The sequence below is a fragment of the Somniosus microcephalus genome, chromosome 4 (genome assembly GCF_052327205.1).
Source record: "Somniosus microcephalus isolate GS21.2 chromosome 4, FLI_Smic_1.0, whole genome shotgun sequence".
NCBI lineage: Eukaryota > Metazoa > Chordata > Chondrichthyes > Squaliformes > Somniosidae > Somniosus > Somniosus microcephalus.
The window spans coordinates 175,651,614-175,668,952 of NC_140990.1; the positions used below are offsets into that span (position 1 = coordinate 175,651,614).

General features: G+C 46.1%; 1 protein-coding gene across 1 annotated transcript in view; it reads left to right on the forward strand.

Annotated features, from left to right (window-relative positions):
- usp40 (ubiquitin specific peptidase 40) overlaps nucleotides 1-17,339 on the forward strand; it is a 142,391-nt gene that overhangs the window by 19,366 nt on the left and 105,686 nt on the right. Inside the window, exons 5-6 of the mRNA XM_085984190.1 lie at nucleotides 404-568; nucleotides 14,607-14,753. Of these exons, the coding sequence (XP_085840316.1) occupies nucleotides 404-568; nucleotides 14,607-14,753 (312 nt within the window). The remainder of the gene's footprint in view (nucleotides 1-403; nucleotides 569-14,606; nucleotides 14,754-17,339) is intronic.

The window sequence follows — 17,339 nt, forward strand, 5'->3', positions numbered from 1 at the left end:
TGTGTCTCAAGCGACTTCACAGAGGAGCAGCTGAGCAGTAGTACCAGCGTTCGAAGCAATGACTGAAAGTATGGCTGAATAGCTAGGTTTTCAGGTTGCTTGCCCAGTCAGGAGGATTTCAGGGGGAGTTCAATTCATTTGGGCTGAGGTGGTGGAGCAGAGGGAGGTGAGGATGCACAGAAAACCAGAATCGGAGAATACAAGCTGGGATAAAGGATTGAGGCTCCTGAGGGAATTGTAAACTAAGATTTCATGGAATGGGTCAATGAAATGTGTAATGTTGGTGTGTTGCCATCCTAGTGGTATCATGTTTTCTCTGAAAGCCTTTCAAATTGTCTTTCATTGATATGCTTCTAGAGGACTGATTGAATGTGTAATTGAATAAATACAAATTATTTTACAGGAGACCAGTCAGCATGATGTACAAGAATTAAACCGAATTCTCTTCAGTGCACTCGAAAGCTCTTTAGTTGGAACCTCTGGTCACGACCTCATTAACAGACTGTATCACGGAATAGTCGTTAACAAGATTGTCTGTAAGGAGTGCGGCAATGTTAGCGAAAGACAGGTACAAGACGGTTCATGATTTTTGAACACCTCTAGCAAATCTCCTCTTAACCTTCTCTGCTCTAAGGAGAACAACCCAGCTTCTCCAGTCTCTCCACATAACTGAAGTCCCTCATCCCTGGTACCATTCTAGTAAATCTTTTCTGCACCCTCTCTAAGGCCTTGACATCCTTCCTACGGTGTGGTGCCATAAATTAAACACACTACTCCAGCTGAGGCTTAACCAGTGTTTTATAAAGGTTTAGCGTAACTTCCTTGCTTTTGTACTCTATAATGCTATTAATAAAGCCAAGGATCCCATATGCCTTCTCAACTTGTCCTGCCACCTTCAAAGATTTGTGTACATACCCCCCAGGTCTCTCTGTTCTGGCACCCCCTTTAAAATTGTATCATTTAGTTCATATTGCCTCTCTTCATTCTTCCTACAAAAATGTACAACTTCAAACATCTCTGCATTAAATTTCATCTGCCATATGTCTTCCCATTTCACCAGTCTGTCTGTCCTCCTGAAGTCTGTTACTGTCTCCTCATTGTTTACTACATTTCTGGGTTTTGTGTCATCTGCAAGCTGTAGGCCAGTCAAAATCTTAAATGAGAAGAGAGAGGCTGATGTCCTAGTCAAAGATCCTCTGCTAGAACTGTAATCTGATGGTCCACTTCTGCCGTTTCCCCTCTTTCCGCACCCCCTCACCACTCCCTCAGCTGTGGCTCAGTGGGTAGCACACGCGCCTCTGAGTCAGAAGGTTGTGGGTTCGAGTCCCACTCCAGGGACTTACACACATAAAGCTAGGCTGACACTCCAGTGCAGTGCTGATGGAGTGCTGCACTGTTGGAGGTGCCATCTTTCGGCTGAGACGTTAAACCGAGGCCCCGTCTGCTCTCGGGTGGAAGCAAAAGATCCCATGGCACTATTTCAAAGAAGAGCAGGGGAGTTATCCCTGGTGTCCTGGCCAATTTCTCCCTCAACTAATAAAACAAACACAGATTATCTGGTCATTTTCACATTGCTGTTTGTGGGAGCTTGCTGTGTGCAAATTGGCTGCCGCGTTTCTCACATTACATTAGTGACTCCACTTCAAAAGTACTTCATTGGTTGTAAAGCGCTTTGAGACGTCCGGTGGTCGTGAAAGGTGCTATATAAATGCAAGTCTTTCTTTCGTTCTGTCTTTCTTTCGTTCTGTCTTTCTTTCGTTCTGTCTTTCTTTCGTTCTGTCTTTCTTTCGTTCTGTCTTTCTTTCGTTCTGTCTTTCTTTCGTTCTGTCTTTCTTTCGTTCTGTCTTTCTTTCGTTCTGTCTTTCTTTCGTTCTGTCTTTCTTTCGTTCTGTCTTTCTCCCTCCCACCAGCGGTGTGCATCCTCCGTCCCCTTCCCTGCTTCTTAGAAAATGGCGAATTCGCCTTGAGTTGCAGCTTATGTAATATGCACCCAGGTTTTGGCCCATTTTTCTAATGCAAAGTGGAGTACTGTGTTCTGTTTTCTTTTGATGGTTTAAGAAAATGGTTTTCCATTTCATGTTTCTATGTACAGCGGTTTGTTATTTTAAAAAATTGGTACACTACGTAAGCAGTAGTACATGATCAACAGTGCTCCATGTTAAAGCTGTTCTGGGCCACTCTCTTTACTGAAAATGCTAATGTTAACTATTGAAACCTCACTTGTAAGGTTTAAGCCAACTCAAATCTGAAAATAAAAGTTTACAAATAACATAGAAATGCATCTCTGTGTTGACCTACATCTGCTATTTTGTCACAATTGGGGCAAAGTCCGTGTGACTGACAGAACACTGACTCTTCTATTGAGCACTAAACTCCAATGAAATGCTGGGGGGAAAAAAATCACAGTAAATGTCGAAGAAATTTTTTTCCGCATAAGTAGCAGTGTGTTTCATACCTAAATAAAGAGCCATGCAATATCCTCCTGTCATTAGAAGCAAAAGTGCTGTCTGGTTTTCTTAAATGAATTGCAGAAAGTACTTTCAATCTTTAAAGAGAAGTTCTCTTCAATTGAGAGAGATTGTGAGCCTAGTAGGATATTAGCACACGCTTATAGCGATTTCCAGAGACTTAAATGCTTTTACACAAACCTTTATTCTTCTGTTTGATCTATTGGCAGTTAAGATCTCTTGGAATTATTAGTCTGTATGACATTTATGCACAAGTAAGAATGTTGTACAAATACTTGCTGTTATTTTGCTCCTAAAGTGGGGTGTGAATGCTGAATCCTACCAGCATGATGATCAGAATCTTTTCACAAGTATTGTGCAAACAAAAGACATTGGTGTCTGTATTGAAGTAATGTCAGGCCTGCTTAATACACTTTGGCAGTTTATGGCATTAAAAAACAATATTTTACCTACTGTTATTTTATACACAGCTCTACCTTTCCATCATTTATCTTGATCCCTCGACTGCCTCAGTTCTGTCAGACTGTTTGTCCAAGATGAAGTCTTGCATGCGTCACAACTTCCTCAAGCTGAACAGCAGAAAGACTGAAGCCATTGTCTTATGGATCCCATCACAAATTCCACCGTCTTGCCACTAACACTATCCCCAGACCATTTGTAAACATGTTGTCCTGTTAGAACCTGAGCTGAACTTTAAGCCCCGTATTCTTTCCATCACCTAAGACTGCTTGCATCCATCTCCATAACATTGCTTATCTCAGCTCTTACTTCAGCACCCCTGTCACTGAAGCCCTCACACATGGCTTTGTCACCTGCAGACTCAACTACTCTGACACTGTTCTTGCTGATCATCCATCCTCCACCTTGCATAAAATCCAAATTGTCTTAAACTCTGTATGCACATCCTGCCCTGCATTAAGTCTCATTTGCACATTACCCCTGCCTTGCTGATGTACACTGTCCGAAAGATTTTTGTTAGGCAAGGGTATTAAGGGTTATGGAACCAAGGCAGGTAAATGGAGTTAAGATACAGATCAGCCATGATCTAATTGAATGGCAGAACAGGCTCGAAGGGCTGAATGAACTACTATTTCTATGTTCCTTTGTCCCCCCAGCGCATTAAATTCACAATCCTTGTCTTTGTTTATAAATCCCTCCATGGCCTCGCTCCAGCCCTACAGCCACTTCCAAATGCGATGTTCCTTTGATTCTGTTCTTGCCTTTGCCGCACCACTGATAGCAGAGCCTTTTGTCACCTCACTCCAATTTTCTGGGACTCCACCTTTTAAAAACCTCTTCAAAACCTATCTCTTTGACAAAGCTTTCAGACACCCCTCTTAATCTCTCTGACTTCCTGGCTCATCATCAATTTTCCATAAGTCCATTTGTGAAGCATACTCGCACCTCCTGTGCGGTATCATTCTATGATTCTATGAAATGTTCCTTAAACACCCTGGAATTTGAACTCATCACCTACAGTTCAGTACAGAAGTGTGAGAATCCCAGAGCCACCTTGAAAATATTACATCTTTTTTATCATTCAGGCAGTGGGAGAATTAATTGAGCTTTTACGGCAATGGTATTTTTAAAGTACAGATAAATGTAATTTTAAATGCAGTAACTTGGAGAGAGAGAGCTGTGTATATTTCTTTTGTAGACAATGCAGTAATACTGGTTTCGAGATTGGTGTTGCATTTTTTGCGAAGTTATTGGACAAAATCATACTTGACACTTTCCTGGAACAATACATCATAACTTCTGGTATACCAAAGAAGTTTACAGCACAGGAAGAGGCCACTCCTCCTATTGTGTATATGCTGGCTCTTTGCTAGAGTAATATGTGGTAAAAGTTGTTTCCCCATTAAATCAGTGAAAACGCTTTCTTAAAATCTTTCCATCTGCCATTTTTTCCAGTAACTGAAATTTTATATATCTAAAATATGGTTTTAAATAATATTTTAAAAATTCAAATAATTTTGCAATGACATTTAAATTTGTCCATTGAATTGTCTTTTAATATCTTCATTAACATTTTTGCTTGAAGGCCTCAGCCTCTACCAAAAGACTCGGGTTGGAGTTCATGTTCTTGTCAAGAGCTGTGACTCTGAAGGCTGTTTGTGCATGTGTAAATGTTTCAAATTTCTTAGGAATATTTTTCTTCAGTTTTTGCTTTGCTTTTTTTCAAAATCATTTCAGGAAAAACTAGAGGACAAACTGCCAATTCTTTATTCAGTGTTTTCTTTAAACAGAGAGATTGTGTATGTGACAGTGTGAGAAATGGTGGACTACTCTGATTACACAGCTTTTGTAGCTTTTCTATTTAAACTCGGTGTATTAAGCTGAGGGGGGGGGGGGGCAAATAACTCAAATTTTGAAAGCTCCTAATCATCACCTGTATTTTCTGGATAATTGGAAAATGTAAATATTTTAGTTACTAACAGCTATCAGACACAGAGGGAGGGACAGAGAAAGGGGAAGACAGAGTGAGTGCCCCCAAATTGGCTGCCACGTTTATCTCTAAAACAATAGTGACTACACTTCAAAAGTACTTAAAATGTCTAATGGAAATCTGTATATTGTAGGAATGGTCTAATTCCTATCAAGAGACTGAGGTCGACTCAGGCGATCAATCAAAAGAAGTTTAATGTAAAACTAACTGAGTTTAACAGACAAATGCAAGAGAACTACGGATACAGGTCTTTACAGTTCGAAGGCGCCACAAGGACTGTCAGGGCGGTCCTGTGGACGGCGTCATGACGTCATCATGTTTTTCCCGCCGTTGGAGGATCACGTGATTAACAGCATGACGTCATTGCGTTTGCCTGCGCTCTTAAAGGGACTGCGCTCTGTACATGCAAACAGTATATACAAAGATACAGGTTCAGGCTGTAGCTAACAGATTGTTAAAGGGAATTATGTACAGTTGTTCAGAGTCCCTTAGTGGCTCTGCCACATGCGCCCCCCCCAGAATTGTCTTTAACGGAAAAAGTCAAATGGCGAAGAGGCCTGACAAGCCTGTCAGAGCGACTTCTGTACTCCTGAAGTGGAAGCTGCTGGACGGCGGGCGGGCTGTCAGGTGGTTACGCTTGTCCTGGCACGGCAACTGTGGGCGGTCAACCACGTCTTGGCAGCTGTGCAGTCTCGACAGGACGGTCAAGGTCCAAGTATGCCGGTTTCAAACGGTCCACCGAAATGTGGTCTGGTTTACCCCCGATATCCACCGAGAAGCTTTTGTCTCCTGCCTCTAGCATGCGGAAAGTACCAGTGTAAGGGGCCTTGAGCGGATCCCGATGAGCGTCGTGGCGGATGAACACATATTCGGCGTTCTTCAGCTTTGCTGGGACGTGTGAGCTCTGAAAGCCGTGCTGCGATGTTGGTACAGGTACGAAATACCTGGCTGCCTCCTGGTGGCTGATGAGTTGGTCGGATGCGGACCATGGCTCTGTTGGAGTCGGAAGGAAATCCCCTGGTACGCGTAGCGGCTGGCCATAGACGAGCTCTGCCGAGGACGAGCAAAGATCTTCCTTGGGTGCCGTGCGGCGACCCAACAGGACCCATGGTAGCCTGTCCGCCCATCCAGCTTTGAACGACCTGTGAAATCGTTCGCACAGGCCGTTCGCCTGTGGATGGTAGGCTGTGGTGCGATGTAGCTTGATGCCAAGCCCCTGAGCCACTGCGTTCCAGAGCTCGGAGGAAAACTGCGGTCCACGATCAGAAGAGATGTCCACAGGTACCCCGGAACGAGCGACCCAAGAGGAGATGAACGCTCTGGCTACGTCTGCCGAAGTGGTGGATGATAAGGGAACTGCCTCTGGCCATCTAGTGGTGCGGTCTACCTTCGTTAGGATATGTGTAAACCCATGGGAAGGTGGAAGTGGCCCCACCAGGTCCACATTCACGTGATCGAACCGTCGCTCCGGAACAGCGAAGGTGGCCAATGGAGCTTTGATGTGACGCTGCACCTTGGCCTTTTGGCAGACCACGCAGGTGTTGGCCCAGTCGCGGACATCCATATGCATACCCCGCCAAACGAACTTGGACGACATCAGCCTTTGCGAGGCCTTCATTCCAGGGTGTGACAACCCGTGTATGGCGTCAAACACTTTGCGGCGCCAGGCAACCAGCACGATAGGGCGAGGATCTCCTACGGAGACGTCACAAAGTAGCATGGTGCCTGCGGCATGGAATTTGACGTCGGCCACTTGGAGGCTAGAGGGGCTGGTTCGGTAAGCCTGCACCTCCGGATCCGAGGCTTGATCTGCGGCCATGAGGGCATAGTCGATGCCAAGCTGGACCGCATGAACGGTCGCGCGGGAGAGGCAATCTGCCACCAGGTTGTCTTTAACGGCCACGTGCTGAATATCTGTAGTGAATTCAGATATAAACGTTAGCTGACGTCGTTGTCAGGCTGACCACGGTTCGGCGGTCTTGGCCATGGTGAAAGTTAGTGGCTTATGGTCCACAAAAGCGGTGAAAGGACGTCCTTCCAACAAGAACCGGAAATGGCGGACGGCCAGAAAAAGAGCCAGCAACTCCCGGTTGAAGGTACTGTACGCTCGCTCGTTCTGCCGTAGTTGACGGCTGAAGAACGCCAGCGGTTGCCACGTTCCGTTTACCCACTGTTCTTGTACTGCACCAATGGCGTAGTCTGACGTGTCGGCGGTGAGGGCGATGGTGGCTCCTGGCAGCGGGTGCACCAGCATGGTCGCGTGGCCAAGGCGCTTTTGGTGTCAGCGACAGCACGGTCCATGTCGACCGTCCAGCTTACCGGATCCTTGCCAGACTTGCCCTTGAGGGCCTCGTAGAGAGGTTGCATGAGCAGTGCTGCCTTAGGCACGAAACGGTGGTAGAGGTTTACCATACCGAGGAATTCTTGCAGGGCCTTAATATTCTGTGGGCGTGGGAAAGATATTACTGCCTCCACCTTCGTTTGCAAAGGAACTGCTCCTTCCGAGGTGATGCAATGCCCCAGGAAATCAATTTGTTGCAGGCCGAACTGACACTTGGCCGGGTTGATGATCAGGCCATGTTGGCTGAGGCGCCGAAAAAGGGTGCGTAAGTGACCGATGTGCTGCTCCTTGTTAGGGCTAGCGATGAGAATATCGTCCAGGTAGACGAATATGAATTTGAGGTCCCGGAGTACGGAGTCCATCAGGCGCTGGAAAGCCTGGGCAGCGTTCTTCAGTCCAAACAGCATCCGCAGAAATTCAAAAAGGCCGAATGGGGTGATGACGGCAGTTTTCTGGACATCTTGCGGGTGCACCGGGACCTGGTGGTAGCCACGGACAAGGTCGACTTTGGGGAAAAAATGGTATTTCCCGCCAAATGGGCAGAGAAATCCTGGATATGAGGGATCGGGTACCGATCGGGAGTAGTGGCGTCGCTGAGGCGTCAGTAGTCGCCGCATGGCCGCCATCCGCCGCCAGGTTTCGGGACAATGTGGAGAGGCGAAGACCAGGGACTATTCGACCGGCGAATAATCCCTAACCGTTCCATTGTGGCGAACTCCGCTTTCGCGGCCACGAGCTTGTCAGGTTCGAGGTGCTGGGCCCGTGCATAGACCGGGGGGCCAGTAGTGGTGATGTGGTGTTCGACACCATGTTTCGTGGCTGTAGAGGAGAAGGTGGGTCTGGTCAGGTCTGGGAATTCGCCTAGCAGGCGAGTGAACGCATCCGGAGTTGGGAAAGCACAGGAGACTGTGCGCGACATGGCGTTACTGCAGTGGCAAGGGATAGTGAAACGTCGCATTGATTAACCGTCGGATCCTTGTGCGCCAACAGCCTCCTGGTCGATGTAAGAAATCCGCACTGAGGATGGCTTGAGAGACCTTGGCCGTAACGAATTCCCAGTAAAACCGCTGGCCGCCGAAGCGCACCTGGACCCGCCGTCTACCGAAGGTCCGAATAGCCCCGCCATTAGCCGCCTCGAGGCAGAGGCCGTGCCTTCCAGCCTGTACATCAAGAGCTGACGCAGGTAGGATGCTACACTGCGCCCCGGAGTCGCATAGGAATCGCCGACTGGAGAGGGAGTTGGTGATAAACAGGAGCTTGCCTGAATTTCCGATTGCCATCACAGCCGCGGGGCACCCGTTAGACCCGATCCTCTTTTGGCAGAGTTGCTGGGTTTTTTTTGGGGCGAGCAGCTGCAGAGAGGGCGGCAACATCTTGCTTTCGCGCCAAACGGGCGTGGTAGAAGCACAGCCCTGCGGGTTGAGGAACTGGGGCGGCTCTGTGGGGGATGGGCGCCTCGTGGCAGCGTAGTACTACTGCGTAACCGCCAAGATCTTGTCCGCTTCGGCAGCAAGCACTGCGCAGTCTGTGACTTCGGACCTGGCCAGGGCAGCTTGTACTTGTTCCGGTAATTGGCTGAGGAATAGCTCCCTAAAGAGGAAGCATTCCGGTTCGGAGCCCAGGAGCGTGAGCATTTGGCATGAGCGAGGCCCGACCACAGCGGCTGACCTGGGAGTGCAGTGAGGAGCGAGGCCCGACCAGAGCGGACCTGCGTGAGGTACGAGCAGCGTGGCGACTTTAAAAGGAGGAGCGAGGCGAGGCCCGACCAATTCAGCAGCAGGGGAGAGAGGTAAAAAGTAATCCAAGTGTGACGTCACCAGGAAGCAGGTAAGTGATTGGTTGGTGAGTTTCTTTCTCCTTTTCATTACGAGCTTAAATTCTGCGATTTATATTTTCTTGGGTTTCTGTGGTGTAGTGGGGACATTTGGTAAATAAGCGCCCTAGAGTATATCTTTAACTGGTGGTATTGAATTAATTTAAATTAATTAAAGGGGTAAGTCATGCCAGGCGAGCCCAGCCCCGTGTTATGCTCCTCTTGCTCTATATGGGAATTCAGGGACGCTGTCACTGTCCCTGACGACCACATGTGCTGGAAATGCATCCAGCTGCAGCTACTAACGAGCCGTATTGAGGTGCTGGAGCTGCGGGTGGATGGGTTGTGGAGCATTCACGATGCTGAGAGGGTCGTGGATTACACGTTTGATGAGTTGGTCACGCCGCAGGGTAGGGCTGCACAGGCAGAAGGGAAATGGGTGACCACCAGGCGGAGCAATCGAAGCAGGCAGGTAGTGCAGGGGACCCCTGTGGCCATCCCCCTTTCAAACAGGTATACCAATTTGGATACTGTTGAGGGGGATGACTCACCAGGGGAAGGCAGCAGCAGCCAACTTCCTGGCACCAGGGGTGCTTCTGCTGCTCAGGAAGGGAGGAAAAAGAGTGGGAGAGCAATAGTGGTAGGGGATTCTATCGTAAGGGGAACAGATAGGCGTTTCTGTGGCTGTAGACGTGACTCCAGGATGGTTTGTTGCCTCCCTGGTGCCAGGGTCAAGGATGTCACTGAAAGGCTGCAGGGCATTCTGAAGGGGGAGGGTGAACAGGCAGAGGTCGTGGTTCACATTGGGACCAACGACATAGGTAGGAAGAGGGATGAGGTCCTGCAGCAAGAATTTAGGGAGCTAGGTAGCAGATTAAAGAGTAGGACCTCAAAGGTTGTAATCTCTGGATTACTCCCGGTGCCACGTGCTAGTGAGTATAGGAATAGGAGGATAGAGCAGATGAATGCGTGGCTAAAGAGTTGGTGCAGGAGGGAGGGCTTTAGTTTCCTGGATCATTGGGCCTGCTTCTGGGGAAGGTGGGACTTGTACAAGTCGGACGGGTTGCACCTGAACCAGAGCGGGACAAATATCCTTGCGGGGAGGTTTGCTAGCACTGTTCGGGGGGGTTTAAACTAAAATGGCAGGGGGTTGGGAACCTGAGCAGGGAGACCGAGGAAAGGAAAACGGGGATAAAAGCAAAAGATAGGAAGGAGAAAAACAAAAGTGGCAGTCAGAGAAATCAACGGTTTAAATCAAACGTGGCCACAGTAAATAATAATTCTAATAGGTCTAAGAACGTTAAAAAAACAAGCCTGAAGGCTTTGTGTGTCTTAATGCGAGGAGCATTTGTAATAAGGTGGATGAATTGGCTGCGCAAATAGAGGTAAACGAATATGATTTGGTTGGGATAACGGAAACGTGGCTCAAGGATGGCCAAGACTGGGAACTCAACATCCAGGGGTATTCGCTATTCAGGAAAGATAGGCAAAAAGGAAAGGGAGGTGGGGTAGCATTACTGGTTAAAGAAGGGATTAATACAATTGTAATGAAGGATATTCGCTCTGATGATGTGGAATCTGTATGGGTAGAATTGAGAAATACTAAGGGGAAAAAAACATTAGTGGGAGTGGTATATAGACCTCCAAACAGTAAGGTGGAGGTTGGGGATGGCATTAAAAGGGAAATTAAAGAAGCGTGCAATAAGGGCACAGCAGTCATCATGGGTGACTTTAATCTACATATAGATTGGGCCAACCAAATTAGTAACAATACTGTGGAGGAGGAATTCCTGGAGTGTTTACGGGATGGTTTCCTGGACCAATATGTCGAGGAACCAACCAGAGATCAGGCCATCTTAGACTGGGTATTATGTAACGAGAAAGGATTAATTAGCAATCTTGTTGTACGAGACCCCTTGGGTCGGAGCGATCATAATATGATCGAATTCTTCATTAAGATGGAGAATGAAGTAGTTGACTCGGAGACTAGGGTCCTCAATTTAAATAAAGGAAACTACGATGGTCTGAGGAGCGAGTTGGGTCGGATTGATTGGGGAATGGCACTCAAAAGGGTTGACGGTGGATAGGCAATGGCAAACATTCAAAGACCGAATGGATGAGCTACAGAATTTGTTCATCCCAGTTTGGTGTAAAAATAAAACAAACAAGGTGACTCACCCATGGCTAACAAGGGAAATTAGGGATAGCATAAGATCCAAGGAGAGGACATATAAATTGGCTAGAAAAAGCAATAATCCTGAGGATTGGGAGCCGTTTAGGAGTCAACAAAGGAGGACAAAGGGATTAATTAAGAAAGGGAAAATAGAATATGAGAGTAAGCTCGTAGGGAACATAAAAACTGACTGTAAAAGCTTTTATAGATATGTGAAGAGAAAAAGATTGGTGAAATCAAGCGTAGGTCCCTCACAGTCAGAATCAGGGGAATTTATAGTGGGAAACAAGGAAATGGCAGACCAACTAAATACATACTTTGGTTCTGTCTTCACAAAGGAGGACACAAATAACCTCCCAGAGATGCCGGGGAACATAGGGTCTGATGAAAGGGAGGAACTGAAAGAAATCAGTATTTGTAGGGAAATGGTGTTAGGAAAATTGATAAATCCCCAGGGCCTGATGGTCTACATCCCAGGGGACTTAAGGAAGTGGCCCGAGAGATAGTAGATGCATTGCTGGTCATCTTCCAGAACTTGATCGACTCTGGAATGGTACCCATGGATTGGAGGGTAGCTAATGTTACCCCACTATTCAAAAAAGGTGGTAGAGAAAAAGCGGGGAATTATAGACCGGTAAGTCTGACCTCGGTAGTGGGGAAAATGCTAGAGTCTATTATAAAAGATGTAATAGCAGAGCACTTGGAAAGCAGTGACAGGATCGGACAAAGTCAACATGGATTTACAAAAGGTAAATCATGCTTGACTAATCTACTGGAATTTTTTGAGGATGTAACTTGTAAAATAGATAAGGGAGAACCAGTGGATGTGGTGTATTTGGACTTTCAGAAGGCTTTTGATAAGGTCCCACATAAGAGATTAGCGTGCAAAATTAAGGCACATGGGATTGGGGGCAAGGTATTGACTTGGATAGAGAACTGGTTGGCGGACAGAAAGCAATGAGTTGGAATAAACGGGTCGTTTTCCGAGTGGCAGGCAGTGACTAGTGGGGTACCGCAAGGATCGGTCCTAGGACCCCAGCTGTTCACAATATATATTAATGATCTGGACGAGGGAATTGGATGTAATATCTCCAAATTTGCAGACGACACAAAGCTGGGTGGGAGGGTAAGCTGTGAGGAGGATGTCGTGAAACTCCAGTACGATTTGGACAGGTTGGGTGATTGGGCCGAAACATGGCAAATGCACTATAATGTGGATAAATCTGAGGTTATCCACTTTGGTGGCAAAAACAGGAAGGCAGATTATTATTTGAATGGCAATAGATTGGGAGAAGGGGAAGTGCAAAGAGACCTGGGTGTCCTTGTGCACCAGTCGCTGAAGGTAAGCATGCAGGTGCAGCAGGTGGTTAAGAAGGCAAATGGTATGTTGGCCTTCGTAGCAAGAGGGTTCGAGTACAGGAACAAGGATGTCTTGCTACAGTTGTACAGGGCCTTGGTGAGACCACACCTTGAGTATTGTGTGCAGTTTTGGTCACCTTACCTGAGGAAGGACGTTCTTGCCATGGAGGGAGTGCAGCGAAGATTCACCAGGCTGATACCTGGGATGGCAGGAATGACGTATGAGGAGAGATTGTGTCGATTGGGCTTATACTCACTGGAGTTTAGAAGATTGAGAGGGGATCTCATCGAAACCTATAAAATTCTGTCCGGTTTGGACAGACGAGATGCAGGAAGGATGTTTCTGATGGCCAGGGAGTCCAGAACCAGGGGTCATAGTCTAAGGATAAGGGGTAAGCCATTTAGGACTGAAATGAGGAGGAATTTCTTCACCCAGAGAGTGGTGAACCTGTGGAATTCTCTGCCACAGAGGGTGGTGGAGGCCAGTTCATTAAATATATTCAAGAAAGAGTTGGATATATTTCTTGAGGCTAAAGGGATCAAGGGATATGGGGAGAAGGCAGGGACAGGGTATTGAATTTGGATGATCAGCCATGATCTCATTGAATGGTGGAGCAGGCTCGAAGGGCCGAATGGCCTACTCCTGCTCCTATCTTCTATGTTTCTATGTATGTTTCTATTAGCTCGGAAGGCTTGGAGTCCCCGAGGCCGGGCATAGCGAGCAGTCGGCGGGCGCGCTCCGACTTCGTGAGCCCGAAGACCTGTAGCAACCGCGCCTTGAGTGTTTCATACTTGCGGTCGTCTGGGGGGTTCTCAAGCAGGCTGACGATCCGCGAGGCGGTGGAGCCGTCTAGTGCGGAGACCACGTAAAAGTATCGGGTCTGATCTGCAACGATGTTCCGCAGTGCGAAGTGGGCTTCGGCTTGGCTAAACCACGAGGTCGCCTGTTGCTCCCAGAACTGCGGCAGCTTCAATGCAACGGAGTTTGCTTCCATGCTTTGTTCCTTCTGCGAATATTGTTCGCAAAAATCGGGGTCACCAATGTAGGAATGGTCTAATTCCTATCAGGAGACTGAGGTCGACTCAGGCGATCAATCAAAAGAAGTTTAATGTAAAACTAACTGAGTTTAACAGACAAATGCAAGAGAACTACAGACACAGGCCTTTACAGTTCGAAGGCTCCACGAGGACTGCCAGGGCGGTCCCGTGGACGGCGTCATGACGTCATCACGTTTTTCCCGCCGTTGGAGGATCATGTGATTAACGGCATGACGTCATCGCATTTGCCCGCGTTCTTAAAGGGACCGCGCTCTGTACATGCAAACAATATATACAAAGATACAGGTTCAGGCTGTAGCTAACAGATTGTTAAAGGGAATTATGTACAGTTGTTCAGAGTCCCTTCGTGGCTCTGCCACAATATATAAACATTTATAATGGGATTTCCTATATAAACAGCTGCCTGCCAAAAATGTAGTACCAGTCTCTGTTCTCTAGGTGATACTAAGATGTGAGTCCTGCATTTCCGGCCCAACTATTGCTCACAGCCAATCATTTGCTTCCCTGCTAGTTCCAAAATTGAGTTCCAGGCTGCGACCCTCCCGCACTTTCTGAGATATCCCCACTCTTTCTGAGCTTCTGCCTTCTCACTCCTAAACGTGAGCTCCATGTCCTTCTGACCCAGAACCCCTTTACTCCTTCTGTGCCTGAGCCCCTTTTACTTCTTCCAAACTGCAGCTCCACTATTATGGCTTCCTCCAAACTTAAGCCTAAGTGCAGGCCCTGGTCCCAGTCCTCCTTCCTCCCCAATTCATATCTTGCCCACTCCCACAAACAACCTAGCCCAAGTCCCTGATCCTGGATAGATGAGATCAGTTCTGCTGTTTGTGTGTTTGACTAATTCTTGTATTTCTCATTATTTTGTTTTCTGTTTAACATTTGTTCTCCCTTTTCTAACTTTCTCCCATTGCCTCTATTATGGGTATCATCGGTTCAATTGGCAGGAGGACTTCCTGGACCTGACCGTGGCTGTGAAGGGTGTCAGTGGACTGGAAGAAGCTCTGTGTACCTTCTATGTTGAAGAAGAGCATTTTGACCATGATAATCTCTACCAGTGTGGAAGGTGTGAGAAACTGGTTAAAGCAACTAAGGTAAGCTTGTCCCAGAATGTTAAAAGTAGTTTTATCTTGAAGCCCACAGACTGCACTCCCAAATATAAACGACCTGACACTAACAAAAATAGACTTTACATCCTGTGATAAGTTAGTATCTTGCATACTATCATTTTAAAATTAGAGAGAGCTTAAGGTAGGTTCAAAAGTGCTTTCATGGAAAACTGCCAAGACCGCTCAGAGATGATTTGTCTATTTCAGATCTCCCAATCTTCAAAGAATTATAGGTTCTTTAAAGGCGAATGGATTTTTTGTATGTGAATTCCAGAGATGAAGGTGTTGTTTACAACTGGTATGTCACATAATGCTAACCAGAGGGGAGGAGGTGCTCCAAATGGGAAATTGACTGATAGATGAACATGGTGCATTGTTCTGTGGTTGCTAAGCAAATGGGGATCATTTTGAAATGAGATTTAGGATTGACATTACTTTCATGGGGTAAGACATCATTGTTGCTTTTATGACTAATTGAATCAAAGTTGATCATTCTTGATAATTGTGCTTCTGTATCAAGAAAGAACACCCATTTAATTCAGGATCGTCAATCTTCTATTTGTTTAACCTGAGGAGTGTGGAAAAGAAACTGAGCAGTCATCTTGTGTAAATTAACATCACAGACCATGTTGTCAAGGATTATGGGCACATTCTTAAAGACTTGACCAGGTTTACATATTGGCCCAAATCTTGCTGGAAAAATAACGCAAATTTGCGACACATGCCATTATTAATGTGCGATCAGCCAGCAAGTTCAGGCGAAGAAGAGCTGCACCGTGAATTGTGAATCCACCATAACTCGCTGGTCGATTTACGCCGCTCCTCTGTTTGCCTCGCAGAAATGGCATCTTGTCCTTTGCCTCCCTGTTATTTTAAAAAACTTGCTGGATTTGTACATTAAACTTGCCACAGAAATTTAGAGCTGGTACTTAACAATGTAATTACCCTTTTAACAACGTAGTAATTGTTAATGCAAAGCCAATCAACCTCTCTGGCCCAGAAAGGGAACTATTTAAATTGTTGAGTCTCATTCCTGCATGTAGTAAAGTTTTCTTCGAGATTTAAAAAAATCTTTCTTTCTTAATCCAATCTTTCTTTCCCTCATTGTTTCTCTTTCCGCATCTGATTCCGCTCTGATTCACACTCTTCTGTCGTTCCTCTGTTTCTTTCGCAACCCTTAAATCTCACAGGATTAACAGTATATCTCCTTAACCAATCGTTCACTGAGGTCCCAGATACCCCGTTGCCCTCGCTGCGCCGTTATCAGCTTGCACTTTCAGCAACTTGTAGGGCAAAATTTTTTCGAGCTGAAGTGTGTAGGAAAAAGTAGAACTAACGGCACACGCCACAAAATGCCCCGCTCCAGCAAGATTTGGGCCACTGTGTATTTTTGGTTATTGTATTGCATTACTATCCTGTTATGTCCTTTTTGTTTTGCTATTCATTTTTATCTATAAATAAATGGTTTGCCTATATGTAGTGGCCTGCACAGTTTCATTTTCTGAGGTAATGGGAGAATATGGTGAATAACCCACATGTTCTCATGTAAGTGATTTACTACTGTTCGGAGTTAATTGTTAAACTTGGGCTTTGCTAATCCATATACGGCAGAGAATAAGGACCCAATTTCAACTCCTAAGGGACTCGGTCTGCTCAAGGAAAATATTTCAACCGAGAACACAAGAAAAGAGTTGAGGAAAAAGATCTGGCAACATTGCTAACACAGATTTTCAGTGGTGTTCTGATCTTCTGTTCGATAAGGCCCCTCCTGTTCTGCCCTGAGGCTGTCCCATGACAGAAACATGTGCCTGATCAGAACTGGCTCTACTTTGATCCTTTGCTTTCTCATCCTTCAAAAACAACTCCTCTTGGAGACATTCAATAATTCAAATCTGTACTTACTGAGAAAAATACAACTTTTAATTATTTTTTTTACCCTTTTTCAGCATTTTATTTAACTACCCAGCTAACCCTGTGTGCATCATGGCATGCAAATGTATCATGACGTGAAGATTAACAGGTCTACAACAAAATAAGGAAAGGTTGCAGTGTAAATTGGGGAGAGTGGCATTAGGTGGGGGTGTGGGTTCTGTGGGTCTCTGAGCATTGGAAACAGTATCTTTAACTTGTAGGACCAAGAGGCTTCCTGTTACAGACAGGGAATTTAGATAGGAACTGATTAATGCTCTGAGATGGCCAATCAAGAAAGCATATTACTGTACATTGTAGTAAGTTAAAAAAGAACTTCTATGAAGGAGAGGGCTGTTGCTGGACGAAAATAAAAAGTCATTAATTGAAAAGAAGAACGCACCTTTGCAATGCAGTAGGATGGGGTGGTAGTGAGTGGGGGGGGGGGCATTTTTGATACTCAAATTCCAACAGTTAATGGGCTCCTTGTTAAAGCTCAGCCTCCAAAACTTCCAAATCCTAAAGTTCTACCATAAACATTACAATCTGCAAGACAGATAATTAATTGATCTTCTGTGGTGTAGCTCACAAAGTAAACTGAGAGATTTAATTGGAGGTCTTTGGCATGTTTGCCCTTTTGTTTTGATGAATAGGAATAAAATG